Source organism: Leopardus geoffroyi, chromosome A2 (assembly GCF_018350155.1).
Source record: "Leopardus geoffroyi isolate Oge1 chromosome A2, O.geoffroyi_Oge1_pat1.0, whole genome shotgun sequence".
Classification (NCBI taxonomy): Eukaryota; Metazoa; Chordata; class Mammalia; order Carnivora; family Felidae; genus Leopardus; species Leopardus geoffroyi.
The window spans coordinates 62132338-62145655 of record NC_059331.1 but is presented as its reverse complement, the minus strand read 5'-3'; the positions used below and the strand labels follow the sequence as shown (position 1 = coordinate 62145655).

General features: G+C 58.7%; 1 protein-coding gene and 2 non-coding genes across 14 annotated transcripts; all 3 read left to right on the top strand.

The window, feature by feature from the left end:
- Positions 1-251: 251 nt before the first annotated feature.
- TBRG4 (transforming growth factor beta regulator 4) lies at positions 252-8642 on the top strand. 12 transcript variants are annotated; one of them, XM_045494205.1, is made up of 12 exons: positions 252-354; positions 954-1032; positions 1615-2085; positions 4115-4432; positions 4919-5090; positions 5368-5525; positions 6009-6119; positions 6805-6949; positions 7245-7490; positions 7604-7715; positions 7819-7933; positions 8383-8642. In XM_045494205.1, the coding sequence occupies exons 3-12, from the start codon at positions 1672-1674 to the stop codon at positions 8482-8484; spliced, it is 1893 nt and encodes a 630-aa protein (XP_045350161.1). In that variant the 5' UTR covers positions 252-354; positions 954-1032; positions 1615-1671; the 3' UTR covers positions 8485-8642. The 12 variants fall into 12 exon arrangements, 10 of the variants coding, with proteins under 10 accessions (XP_045350161.1, XP_045350165.1, XP_045350164.1 ...); XM_045494209.1 differs by having other exon boundaries at positions 282-354; positions 879-1032; XM_045494208.1 differs by having other exon boundaries at positions 300-385.
- On the top strand, positions 4623-4758 carry LOC123607786. The gene has a single exon (XR_006716924.1). It is a non-coding gene; the product is annotated as a small nucleolar RNA SNORA5 (small nucleolar RNA).
- On the top strand, positions 5136-5269 carry LOC123607785. Its single transcript, XR_006716923.1, has one exon. It is a non-coding gene; the product is annotated as a small nucleolar RNA SNORA5 (small nucleolar RNA).
- Positions 8643-13318: the final 4676 nt, after the last annotated feature.

Below are 13318 nucleotides of genomic sequence, written 5' to 3'. Positions count from 1 at the left end.
GCAGGCCGGAGGGCGCCGAGCCTCCGGACGCCACTAACGGGGATCCTTGTTCCCCTCCCCTCACCACCCCCCCACCACCCCCACCCCACCCCCCCATTGCCCAACGCTCTCCTCTCCGCTCCCCGTCGCCTACTGCGCGCCCTCAGCAAAAACGGCACCCGTACGGAAAGGAACAACCAGCGTGACTTCCAGCCGGCTGCGTGCCCTCAGCAAAGATGGCATCCAACTGGAAAGGGTAGCGGCGTGACTTCCGGCCGGGCGGAGCAAGGCGAGGCTCGCTTCCGGCGGCACCCCGAGTGACGTGACGAGCGCGCCGCGCGGCGTGGTCCGAGGACGGTGCGGGCGCGCATGGAGGTCAGCGGCGGCCCTCGCGGCGGCAGCTCAGGTCTCCCGGCGGCGGGGAAGAGGCTGCGGGGCGTGGATGCCGAGGGCCGGAGGGCGTGGCCGGCTGGAGGAGACCGGACAGGCGCTCCGGGACGCGGGGGGTCAGGGGGCTGGGCTGGCGGGGTGGAGGCGGGTGAGGGGGCCGGGGCGCGGCGCGAGGTGGGGGAAGGAGCGGCTCCCGCCCGTGTGCGCACGCGCACCTCCACCGCGGTTCCGCATGGTGACCCGCGAGCGGCGCGCTGACCCTCGCGTCTCAGCGCGCAGGCCCCCGCGCCTTGGTGCGGGTGCGGGGTCTGCATCTGCGGGCGGAGCTTCGGGGCCGGTGTAGCCCAGTTGGGCTCCTGGACCGCAGCTCGCTCCCAGGTCGTGGGATCGACCGGTCGGACTGTTTCCGGCTTCCCTCTGACCGGGCTCAGCGGGTGCGGGCTGTTACCTTGGGGCCGGTGTTCTTCCTGAGCCTCTTATATTGTGTAATTAGACTAAGCGTTTTACAGCGGCAATAATGCGCTGGCCACTACCGGGTTCCGGGAAACCGAAGGTCGAACACGTTACGCTCTCTGCTTTGGCAGGCGCGCAGACCCCGTCACTCGATCGCAGAGGCAGGCAGGACTGAACAGTATCGGGATATGTGACACGCCCCTGGAGAAGGTAACGTCTTGCCTGGGTGTGGAGAGGTGATGGGTGATTTTGTGGGTGCTGTGCTGGGGGTGGGGGGCAGTCGCCCTGGCTGGGTCTATTGAAGGTGCAGGGCCTGTCGGGATGAGGGATGTAAACCCAGGAGGTCATTCTGAGCCACGTTGTGAGGCTGCGGGATGTGGGTCATACGTCCAGGGCTTTCCAGGAGCAGTCTGATGTGAAATATCGTCTTGTGCTTCTGGAAGTCCATCATTCTTGATCCTGGGTTACTTTTAAAGTAAATGAAAGGACACTGTCCGATCCTGCAGAGACTCCCACCTAGGAACCCGGGGCTGAACCTGGGGATCTGAATGGTTGAACCACCCCGTAGGCAATTGTGCTTTCCAGCCCTAGCTGTAATGCTCTTGGGGTTGGCATTTGGTTCCATCCTACAGCGAAATAAAAAGCCTCTGTGCCCGGGTATGGGGCAGGCAGAAAGCAGAGGTTCCGGCTAGTGTGGAGAGTGGCCACAACGTTGTGTCACCTGCCGTGTTCTCGGATCTCTGACTCAGAAGCTGCGCCTGCATCACCCCTTTCTCTCCTTTTCCTCTTCAGGGCTTTGGACCTGGACCTGTTCACTAGGAAGCTGCCCTCCCTGCCACCCAGGCCATCATGGCAGCCCGCCTGGTGAAGCGATGCGCGTGCCTCCTGAGAGAGGCCACCATTCTGGCCCCTGTGGTGGCTCCGGTAGGCCGACTGAGGCTTGCCAGCGTGGCGCATAGGACTCTGACTTTCTCAGCCACCTGCCCCAGTTCCCACTTCCCAGGCCCCTTGTCGGGGCTTGTGGAGAAGGAACAACTGTCTGCCCGCTGTCCAGAGCACCAGGAGGTGGAGCGGCTCATTGAGAAGGCCACCCGGCCAGAGGAGCTCCTGGAGCTGCTCAGTGACAGTCGCTGCCTGCAAGAGAACCATGCGGCCCTCATGCTTATCCAGCTTTCTCGCCTGCTGTCTGACAAGCCGGAAGACAGAGCCTTGCTCATGCAGGATGCCCGCTTTCAGCAGCTTCTCCATCTCGTTGACAGCCAGGTGGGTTTCTAAAATGTTCTCTCAGGGTTCCCCATGCAGAAAACAATGGCACCAGAGTCCAAAGCAGCCAGTCACTTTTCAGGTATAGACGGGAACTGTGCTGCCTTGCTTAGTTCTCTCCGTCCTGTGAGAAGTTTTTGTTGTATAGAGTCTAGGCTACTTTTGCTTGCTGTTCCCTGCTGATCACAGAGTGGTCCCGTTAGGTGAACGTTGCCATCCTTCCACCGTCCTTTCAGCAGCACACGGGACACAGAAGCACAGGAAGCCGCACTGGTTCCACCCGGTTCCTTGGGTGCTCATCCCCTTGCCAGGCGGTGCTGACTTGCATGACCCTGCCGCAGTGTCTGGCCAACTGTGGGCTTACTCCTATGGCTGCAGGGGATGTGGGGTGACTGACGGGGAATCCCAGGCAGCCGGGCGGGGTGGTCAGACCTCAGGCCCTCTCTGGGCTGGCTGAGGAAGGACTCCCTTCAGCCAGGCTGTTCGCTCCGGTGCCCTCACTCCCTGCCTTGGTCCGTGTTACCGGGAAGAAGCCGTGCTTCCAACACTGAGCAGGGGACTCTGTGTCCAGTTGTCCAAGAGGATGGGGAGGAGAGGCACGGATCGGGGTGGCAGTTGCCAACAGTGTTTTCCAAACCAGAGGCTGTAAGAGTAGTGGATGTGGCCTGCTGGTTTTAATGAGATAGGGTAATGGAGAAAATGCCAGAATGCGTGTGTGGTAAGGGGAGCATGGCATCCTGGAACCTCTTGCTTCAGTTAGAGGTGTGTGCTGGGGTCAGGGCACCAGTTTGCTTCCTGGTGATGCCATAGCTGGTGACGGTTCACTGAGTCCCTTCTTGTTTCGAGGCTGTAAGCCTGTAATTGTCAGTGCACATTTCACACACACACACGGAACCGAAGCAAGTTCTGGGAGACAAGAGTGAACCTTGTAACAGAGTCGTAAGCCGAAAGCAAGCGGGGACCAGAGTATGGGTAATGCGGATGGTGGCCAGGCTCTCTTATTTGAAAGTGTCCCTGCTGTCATGGAGCATGCGTGTCTCCAGCTGCCCAGCCCCTCCACGCCACCTTCCCTGTTTGCACTCAGCACCCCCGCACCCCCTAACGGGCAGAGGCTGCGTGCTGTAGGTAGAGCCGCACCTGGACTGCGGGGTCCTGCACCGGACTGTGACACACTGAGAACGGGGCCCCCTTGTTCAGAAACAGGCAGGCCCCCAGGAAGAGGGAAGCTCTGCCGTGTGCACTGGGGCTTTGGGGACATCGTGGAGCCCAGCGTGAAGCCTCACGGTGTGCCGGTGTCTGCCACGGTGCCAGTGGCAGCAGGTGGCTGGCCAGCCACTCCCCCCCGCCCCACTCCTTGCTGGTGCCAGGGAGTGTGGGGTAGGCAGGACTCTGTGACACCTGGCTTCTCTCTGCCCGCATATCAAGCGCTTTTTCACGTAGCTTCACGTGCCAGGGGCATCCCCGCGTGCTGGCTGGTGTCAGCAGCAGTCCTGGAAGGTGGGGGTTGGCGGGGTGCTGATGCCTGGGCATGCTCTGTGGGGATGTCACCTTTGCTGTCCTCGGTGGTTGCATTCCTAAGAAACTACGTTTCCGGAAACCTTAGGACTGCTTTGTGGGAGAAAAGAGGTTCAGGGTTCGGGGTTTGTCAGGTGCGATGTGGCCGCTGCTTCTGAAGAAGGGCCGGTGGGTCTGTAACACCTAAAAACTGTTACCGTTGCTACAAGCAACAGAACGAGCGGGTTGACAAAACTCTTAGTTCGGAGTCTGTCCCACACGCTTCCCCCTGGCTTCTGGACTCCACAGTTTTGCTTGGGTTTGGGCACACGGAGCCACAGCGGGTATCTGTGGTCTCCCCTCAAGGGAAATCTTCTGACTCGCACAGGGGTCCTTGCTCACGGGTGACCCTGCACGGCTGACCAGGTGGCGCGGGAGGTAGACTTGGTGGTGGGCTGCAGACCAGCCCAGGGCAGGTGGGGTCCCGGCTGTGACTGCCCCGTGTGTGTCCCCTTACCCCCCCAACCCCCACCAGATAAGTGCTGTGTGGCATGGGACCCTCGTGAAACTGCTCCGCAGCCTGTATGCGCTGGCACTGCCCGCGGCCTGCAGGGAGCTGCGCTCGGTGGAGCAGGAGGTCCGCTGGCGCCTGCGTAGGCTCAAGTACAGGCAGCTGGCCTTCCTGGCCGAGTCGAGCGCCACACATATGCGGGAGTCCCCGGAGCTGCTGGCTGAGCTGCTGCTGCACTTAGAGCGGCGCTGGACGGAGATCGATGATGGCCGCACTGCGGTGGCCCTGATGGCGAAGACGGGGCACCTCTCTGAGCCGCTGATGAACCGCCTGGAGGACAAGGTACTGCGGCAGGAGCCCCGGGCAGCTGCAGGCGCGCCCCGTGGCCACACAGTGGACCTAGCTGGCGGTGGACCTAGCTAGCGGGCTGCCGGCTCTCCTCTCCCCGGAGGGCCTCGGGGGTAGGGCAGAGCCTAAGCCCGCTTACAAGGGGGCTCCGCTTAACGCTTATGGTGATGTGCCACACGCCCCCGGCAGTCAAGTCAAATTCGGCCCCCGCTCCTGTTGTAGCGAGAGCTGGCCCAAATGGCTGCCACAGGAAGCTCGCAGCTCATGGGCTCCGGGTCCCCTGCCCTGGGACCCGGGGATAAGTTTGGCTGCAGACAGGCCACTACGGGCCCAGGGGTGCCCCGGCTGAGAACTGAGTAGGCCCGCACGGCGGGGTACTGGATTACTGAGCTCAGGTCCAGTCGCTGTCCCGCAGGGGCGGTGCTGCATGAGATCCCTGGCCTGGGCCGCCAAGCTGACCCTGAGGGCTGTGGTTGACAGTGCCTGGAGTTGGTGGAGCGCTTCGGCCCCGACGAGCTGCGGAAGGTGCTGGTGACACTGGCGGCTCAGAACCGGCGTTCAGTGCCCTTATTGCGCGCCGTCTCCTACCACCTGGTCCAGAAGCCATTCCCGCTGACAAAAGGCATGCTCCTGGATCTGGCCTATGCCTACGGTGAGCCTTCCCCATGGGGAGTGGTGGGAAGGGAGGCGGGCTGGCCGCAGCCATGTCAAATTCGGTGCCCGCCCACCCATGGCAGGCACCGGCCCAAGAGGCTGCCACAGGAACACCGTGGCTCATGGGCCCTGATCCTCTGTGCTGGGCCTCAGGGATAAATTTGGTCACGGACACCAAGCCCCTGGAGCTCCAGGCCAGGCACTGGGGGCGGAGGGAGGGCAGAGCAGCCTGCCCACCCTCACCAGGTGAACCCTGGGGTCGCTCTGTCCCGAAGGCAAACTTGGCTTCCACCAGACCCAGGTGCTCCAGCGCCTGGCTGCCGACCTGCTGCCCCACGTGCCCAGCCTGACGTCCGGCGAGGTGGCCCGTGGCGCCAAGTCCTTCGCCCTCCTCAAGTGGCTCAGCCCTCCCCTGTTCGAGGCCTTGGCCCAGGTGAGCCGAGCAGACCCTGCTCGTTCCACCAGGGAGGCATGGCCGCCCCGGACACTCCCCGGTTACGAACAGGGGCTTCCTACCCGGCTCACTCGTAGAGGCGCGGCCTCTGTGGGCAGTGGAGAATGGCGGGTGAGGACGGTGTCCTCCGTCGTGTCACTGGGCTCTGGAGGAGTTTCCATCCGTCTTCGGGTGGCTATAGCAGGACGTAGCGTGGACCGTGAGGCTCGGAATTTGCTCAGGACTCTAACTTCATTCCCTGAAACAGCGAGGAGAGACACTTAACTTTACCTGCAGCGGCTTGAGGCTGCGCAGACCACCCGGGGTGTTTGTGACACTACCACCAGTCTCTGGGTGGGGGCAATGAGCAGGGGGAGGTCTGGCCCGCCACCCTGTCCAGGTGGCCCCCGGGCGGCTGGGGGCTCGTGGGCCCTGTGGGAGGGCCCCTCTCATTCTGTCCTCCACCCCGTGTGGCCGGCCCAGCACGTCGTAGACCGAGCCCACACCGTCACCGTGCCGCACCTGTGCAACGTGCTTCTGGCCTTCGCACACCTGAACTTCCGTCCCGAGCGAGAGGACAAGTTCTTCGGCCTGGTATGGTCTGTGCACCTGTTCACCCACCCTGGGTGTGGAGGGAGAGAGGGGAGCCCTGACCCGGGACTTCAGGGGTGAGAGGGGAGCTGGAGCCCCGTGTCACAGGGATGGTCTGGGGATAAAGATGTGAGGTCCTCTACATGCCTGCTGTGCGGCCGTGTGCACAGGTCGGGAGGTGTTGGCCGGCTCACTTGCCGCAGTCAGGGCTAGGGGGCCACTGGTTCTCCCTTACTGTCCTGCTGGTGCTCTGAACCCTTGGCACACCACCATGCAAAGCAGGCCCGAGCAGGCCCACTCAGGCATAACACATCTCGCGTGTGCACCTGGGCCTCCACGGGGACACTGCCTTCCTTGTACTCTCCCAAGTTCTCCCAGGGCTAGTAATCCATCCCTGTCCCCAGGGGCCTGTGATTTTGTGCCACAGGCCCTTGCTGCTGGGAGGGGCAGCAGGAAAGTCCTGCTGCATGTTGTGCTGTCCGTTAGTCCCGGGTGAGGAAGGTTTCTGGTACTTTCTACTGGGGGAAGGGGGGACTCCAAGCCTGGCCAAGAACATCAGCCAGGATTGCTCCCAGTAGTTGTTCTAGCCTCAGCGCAGCCAAGCCATTCCAGCGCTCCGACTGCCTCCGGCCCAGGAGGTATGCGGCTGCTGAGCAGAGCACCCCCCCCCCGCCCCGCCCCTGTCTAGGTTCACGAGAAGCTGGGGCCCAAGCTGCGGAGCCTGCACCCGGCCCTGCAGGTGGATGTGGTGTGGGCACTGTGCGTGCTGCAGCAGGTGCAGGGGGAGGCACTGCGAGCAGTGCTCTGCCCTGAACTGCATGCCCGGTTCCTGGGTGAGTGCTGGGGCTTCCCCTCCCCTCCCTGACCCCAGGGGTCTGGGGGCCTCAGGCCTGGCAGGGAGGGGGCTCCAGAGCAGCGAGATGGTGCCCAGAGCTCACCTGGCTGGCATCTGTTCCTCCGTCCCTCTGCCTCTCCATGTGCGTGGCCCTTATGATCTTGTCTCTGCCCCTGATGATGCCAAGTTCAGAGTCAGTTGGGATCGAGGGTGTCACTGTCCCCTGCATGGCCCCCCTCTTTCTCTGGCCCAGCGTCGGCCTCGGCTCACCCTCCCTTCTCGTTCTGCCTCAGGCAGCGAGTCCCCAAAGGACCAGAGCACCTTCCAGAAGCTGCTGCACATCAGCGCCACCGCCCAGCTGGAGCACCCTGAGTACACGGGCCCCCTCCTGCCGGCCTCAGACTGGGCACCCTGGCTCTTGGCCTGTGATGGGAAGGCCACACCCCTGCAGAAGGAACTGCGGGACACCCTGCGGGGGCTGCTGGGGAGCCCCAGCAGGGGCAGCTTCGCAGTGGCCACGCAGTACGGCTGGGTTCTGGGTGAGGCCCTCTCTGCACTACCCTGGTGGTGGGCACGGGGCTTGTTCTGTCCAGGACAAGGTCTCTGTGCCCCAGGGACGGTCCCTTCCATGTCCACCCGTGCCCCTCCCTAGACGCCGAGGTGCTGCTGGACACGGACGGCCAGTTCCTGCCCCTGAGAGACTTTGTAGCCCCGCATCTCAGTCCTCCCTCGGGGACCCAGCCGCTGCCCCCTGGGGCCAAGAGGTACGTGGCCTGTGGCTGGCCCTGGACTCTGGCTCTTCTCTGGTGCCCCCCTCCTTCCCCCTCCCCCGGGAGGATGCCTAGCGCTCTGCCCCTCCCCCACCAGGCTGGCGTTCCTGCGCTGGGAGTTCCCCAACTTCAGCAGCCGGAGCAGAGACCTGCTGGGGCGCTTCGCCCTGGCCCGGCGTCACGTGCGGGCCGCCGGCTTCCTGGTGGTGGACGTAAGTACCGCCAGTCCAGTGGGCCCCTTTGTGCGGGACAAAGGGAGGCCCGGAACCTCGTAGATTCCCTGTGGCCGCGGCCCTGAAGCGTCTGCTCAGGGCTCTTAGAGCAGGTCTGCGCCCCACGAGTGCCTGGCCCAGGGCCGCTGACCCCTTCCAGGGCAGACGGTCCTATATGGGCCGGGGAACCCAGGAGCGCCAGACACCGTGTGAGGGTTTTGTCACATTTACTTCTTGTGGTAGTTTTGGTATCTCAATGGGTTTTTGTTTTTCACTTCAAAAATGAAAAAGTTGTCATCAGGTGCCACAGATTCTCAGATCCCTGGCCCCGGGGGCTCGGGCCCCAGCAGCTTCTTCCACAGCCACACTCAGCAGCTTCGTGGGCTTGGAGGGTGGGGAGGCCAGGTGTGGAGCAGCGGGCAGAGCACAGGTGCCCCTGCCCCCTGCAGGTCCCCTACTACGAGTGGCTGGAGCTCAAGTCTGAGTGGCAGAAAGGCGCCTACCTCAAGGACAAGATGCGAAAAGCAGTGGCGGAGGAGCTGGCCAAGTGACCCGGCCCATAGCCCGGACTGCACCCTAGGGGCCCTGGCCAAGTGACCTGGACTGCGCCCTGGGGGACCCGGCTCACAGCCTGGACTGCACTGTGGGGGAGCTGGCCGGCAGCTCCTGCTCTCTTGTGGGCAATAAACAGTGAATTCCAGTGTCCACACCAGGAGGTGTCCCGGACTTTGTCACCATTGCCACCACCCACCCTGCTCTCATGGCGGCCTGTCTGTCCCGGCTTCTCTGCCTCCCCAGGTCCCCTTGTCCCACGTGTTCACACAGAGCTGCCTGCTGTTCACACCGTGCGGTCCACACCCAGGGTCCTGGGATTCCAGCGTTTGGGCTGCGAGGACTTCCTGCGTCAGGCCTGTAGGGTTTTGAGGACACGGCTTGGGGTTCTGATCTTGGTGTGGGCACTGACCACAGGCGTCCTGGGCGTCCCTGCCTGCCTGTGCTGTGGTCTCAGATGAGTGGAGGACCCCCAAGGATTCAAGCTGACCAGTGTCACTGGCTCTGGAACAAGGGACAGGTGCAGTCAGCTGACAGGATGCAGCTACCATCACCTCCAGGGGGAATGTGCCCTGTCCCTGAGTGGCCCGAGCCTCATCTCTGCCCCGCCCAGTAGTCTGTCCCTTCCCCAAGCCTCCGCTGCAAAAGCAGGGTGACCGCCACATGCTGCCATTTGCCCCCAGCAGCTCAGAGCGGGGCAGGGAGAAGGGCCATCTCCAAAGTGGTCCCTCTGGAAGAGCTAGTCCAGTCTCCCAAAACCATGCAGCTCCCACAGGCGTTGGGGTACGGGTGGAGGGGGTCTCTGGCACTTGTCATTTGCACAGGCCAGAGGGAGGAGCAGCTGAGAGGACTCTGAAACCGGTGTCCCCGAGTGTAGGCAAGATGTGGGAGCAGGGATGACATCATGCAGTGAAGAACGGGCATGGATGAGGGTTGGGGCGTGGAGCTGGTCCTGTCCACTCAGGACCACAGGCTTTTACTGGAGACACTCAGGTCCCTTTGCAGTCTTGAGACATCACAGTGGTCCCTGTGTCCTCTATTACTCTTGGTGATGACATCTACAACTGGTATGTGTCACCAGGACACCAGGAATAGGAATCCATGTGTAGGGCTACTGCCTCCATGCAGGGGCCCCTCCTGCCACCCTTCACACCCACACCTCCCCCTGCTGGCGGCCACCAGCCTGACCTTCATCTCCACTCTTGTTTCCAGAGCTTTCTGTAGAGGAGTCTGCACAGCCCTCAGGCTGGATCTGCCTGGGCTCTCTTGGGAGACTCATCCGGGGGTCCATGCCCTGCTTCCGTGTTCCTGCAGGTGACCAGTCACCCCACACTCGGGGTGGAGGGAGCCTCGCTCTCCGGGATAGATGCCCGCCATGTGCATTTATGTGGGAATTTGAGCTGCCCAGCCCTTCCAGAGTCACTATGCCGTCCTGTGCATTCCAGAAGGTGGTACGTCTTCCCTTGGCCAGTGCAGGGAGCGCCCACTCCAGCGGCCAGTGGGCACCAGCTGCTGCCTCTGGGCCTTGCATTTCCCTGACGGCCAGTGCACTTGCATCGTTGCTCATCTGCGTGGGCTCTGGAGAAATTCCGGGCCCGGTTCTGTGTCCAGGACTTGATTTGGTCACCTTACAGAGTTGTCAGAGTTCTCTGTACACTCAGAACTCAGTTCCCATCAGGAAATGGTTTGTGAATGTTTTCTCCCGTTTCATGGGTTCCATCTTCACTTTCTTAGTGGTGGCCCTCAGGCAGCAAGCTTCCTGTTCTGGCAACATCCACCATATCTTCTTGATTTGCCTGTGCTTTTGGCATCCTGTCCCAGAGTCCTTTGGTGAATCAAGGTCATGGAAATACACCTGTTTCCTTCTGAGAATTTGATTACTTAATTTTGCCCTTACAGATTTCTCCACTTCGAGTGAATGTTTGTATTTGGTGTGCAGTCAGCTCCACTCTGCACATGACTCTTAAGCTGCCCCAGTGCCGTCACCGAGAAGATCATTCTATCTTCTGTTCTTGGCACCTTTGTTGAAACTCTGCTGGCCACAGGTGTCTGGGGTTAACTCTGGGCGCTCGGTAGCTGTCTCTTGATTGTTGCTTTGCAGGACATTTTGAAACTAGAAAGCGTGAGTCCTGGATTACATCAGAATAGCTTCTGCACAGTGAAGGAAACCACCAACAAAACTAAAAGTCAGCCTCCTGAACGGGAGGAGAGATTAGTACCCAAAGAATACAAAGAACTTATTCAGCTTAACACCAAAAGTGAAATAATCCACTTAAAAATGGGCAGAACAGGGCACCTGGGTGGTGAGGTAGTTAAGCGTCCAGTTCATTTTGGCTCAGGTCATGATCTCATGGTTCAGGTGTTCAAGGCCCACATCGGGCTCTGCACTAACAGCAAGGAGCCTACTTGGAATTCTCTGTCCCTCCCCCACTGTGCACTTTTCTCTCTCAAAATAAATAAACTTAATTTTTTAATGTTTATTTTTGAGAGACAGAGGTGAGCAGGAAGGGGCAGAGAGGGAGATACAGAGTCCCAAGCAGGCTCTGAACTGTCAGCACGGAGCCTGATGTGGGACCCAAACCCACAAACTGCAAGATCATGACCTGAGCCGAAGTCAGACGCTTAACTGACTGAGCCACCCAAGCACCCCAAACTTTATTTTTTAAGGTTTGTTTATTTTTGAGGGAGAGAGCACAGTGGAGGAGGGGCAGGGGGAGGGGGAGTGGACAGAGCATCCAAAGCAGGCTCCGTGCTGATCAGGCTCAACCTCAAATGGTGAGATCACGACCTGAGTCAACATCAAATGCTCAACCAGCTGAGCCACCCAGGCACCCCTAACAAAATAAACTTGAAGAAAAGATGTGGAAAACGGGCACAACACATGAACGTTTTTCCAAAGAAGAGCTCCAGGTGCCTAACAGACACATGAAAAGATGCTCCACATCGCTCCTCAGGGAGATACAAACCGAAACCAGGATGAGATCACCTCACACCTGTCAATGGCTAAAATCAACACAGGAAACGAGTTGTCAAGGACATGGAGGAAGGGGGCCCTCCCGCACCACCTATAGGGATACAGACTGGTGCAGCCACTCTGGACAACAGTATGGAGGGTCCTCAAAAAGTTAAAAACTACCCTACAATCTAGCAATTTCGCTACTAGGTTATTTACTCATATAATATAAAAACGTGAACTCAAAGGGATCTGTGCACCCCAGTGTTTACAGCAACATTATCTACAACTCCAAACTCGAAACAGCCAGGCCATCAACTGATGAATGGATAAAGGAAGACATGTACAGACACACACACACACACACGCACTGGAATATCAGCCATCAGATAGAATGAAGTCTTGCCATTTGCAGAGACATGAATGGACCTAGAGAGTATTACGCTAAGTGAGAGAAGTCAGAGAAAGACCTACCATATGATGTCGCTCATTCACTGAAGAAATAAATGAACAAATGAAAAAAGACAAACCGGAAAACAGACTCCTAACTGAGGGGCAGGGTGAGGATTGGGTAAGGGAAACAGGTGAAGGGGGTTAAGCATGCTTTTCTTTTTTTCTTTTTTTTTTTTCTTTTTTTTTTTTTTTGCTTATTTTTGAGAGAGAGCACAAGTGGGGGAAGGGCAGAGAGAGAGGGAGACAATCGGAAGCAGGCTTCAGGATCTGAGCTGTCAGCACAGCCCGATGCGGGGCTTGAACTGCGAGATCATGACCTGAAACCAACTGAGCCACGCAGCCGCCCCTACACTTGAGCACTGAATGATCTGCGGAAGTGCTGAATGACTATACTGTACCCCCAAAACTAATACAACACTGTATGTTAACTACACTGGATTTTTAAAAAGTGTGAGTCCTGCTTTATTCTCTATTTTGCAGGTAGATGGTTTTGGCTATTCTGGGGCCCTTGCAATTCCGTATAAATTTTAGAAGTAGCCTGTTGGGGCACCTGGGTGGCTCCGTTGGTTAAGTGTCCATTTCTTGGTTTCAATTCAGGTCAAGGTCCCACAGTTCACGAGTTCAAGCCCTGCTTTGGGCTCTGCGCCCATCATAGTGCTGAGCCTGCTTGGGATTCTCCGCCTCCCCCCGCTTGTGCGTGTGCTCGTTCTCTGTCTAAATAAATTTTTTAAAAAAAGCAGAGCCTATCAATTCTTACAAAGAAGTAGTTCAGATTATGGTGGGGATTGCAAGGAAGCCTTAGATCAGTTTGGGGAGTGTTATCTTAACGTGATGCCTTCTGATCCGTGAACGTGGGATGTTTATTTAGGTATTCCTTAATTTTGACAGTTTTGTAATTTTCAGAGTATAAATTTTGAGTTTCTTCGGCTAAACTGATTCCTAAGTACTTTATTCTTTTTGGTGCCATTATGAATGGGATTTTCTTTACTTTAATTTTGGATTGTTTATTGCAAGTTTATAGAAATACAATTGATTTTCTCTCTTTTTTTTTTAATTTTTTTTTTAACATTTATTCAGTTTTGAGAGACAGAGCATGAGTGGCGGAGGGGCAGAGAGAGAGGGAGACACAGAATCCAAAGAGGCTTCAGGCTCCGAGCTGTCAGCACAGAGCCCGATGCGGGGCTTGAACTCACAAACCGTGAGATCATGACCTGAGCCGAAGTCAGACGCCCAACCGACCGAGCCACCCAGGCACCCCATCTCTCTCTCTTTTTTAAGAGAGAGCATGACAGCAAGGGAGAGGGGCAGGGTGGGAGAAAGAGACAGGAGAATCTTAAGCAGACTCCACACTCGGCTCAGAGTCCGATCCCACAACCCTGGGATCATGACTGAGCTGAAATCAAAGTCAGATGCTCAACTGACAGCCA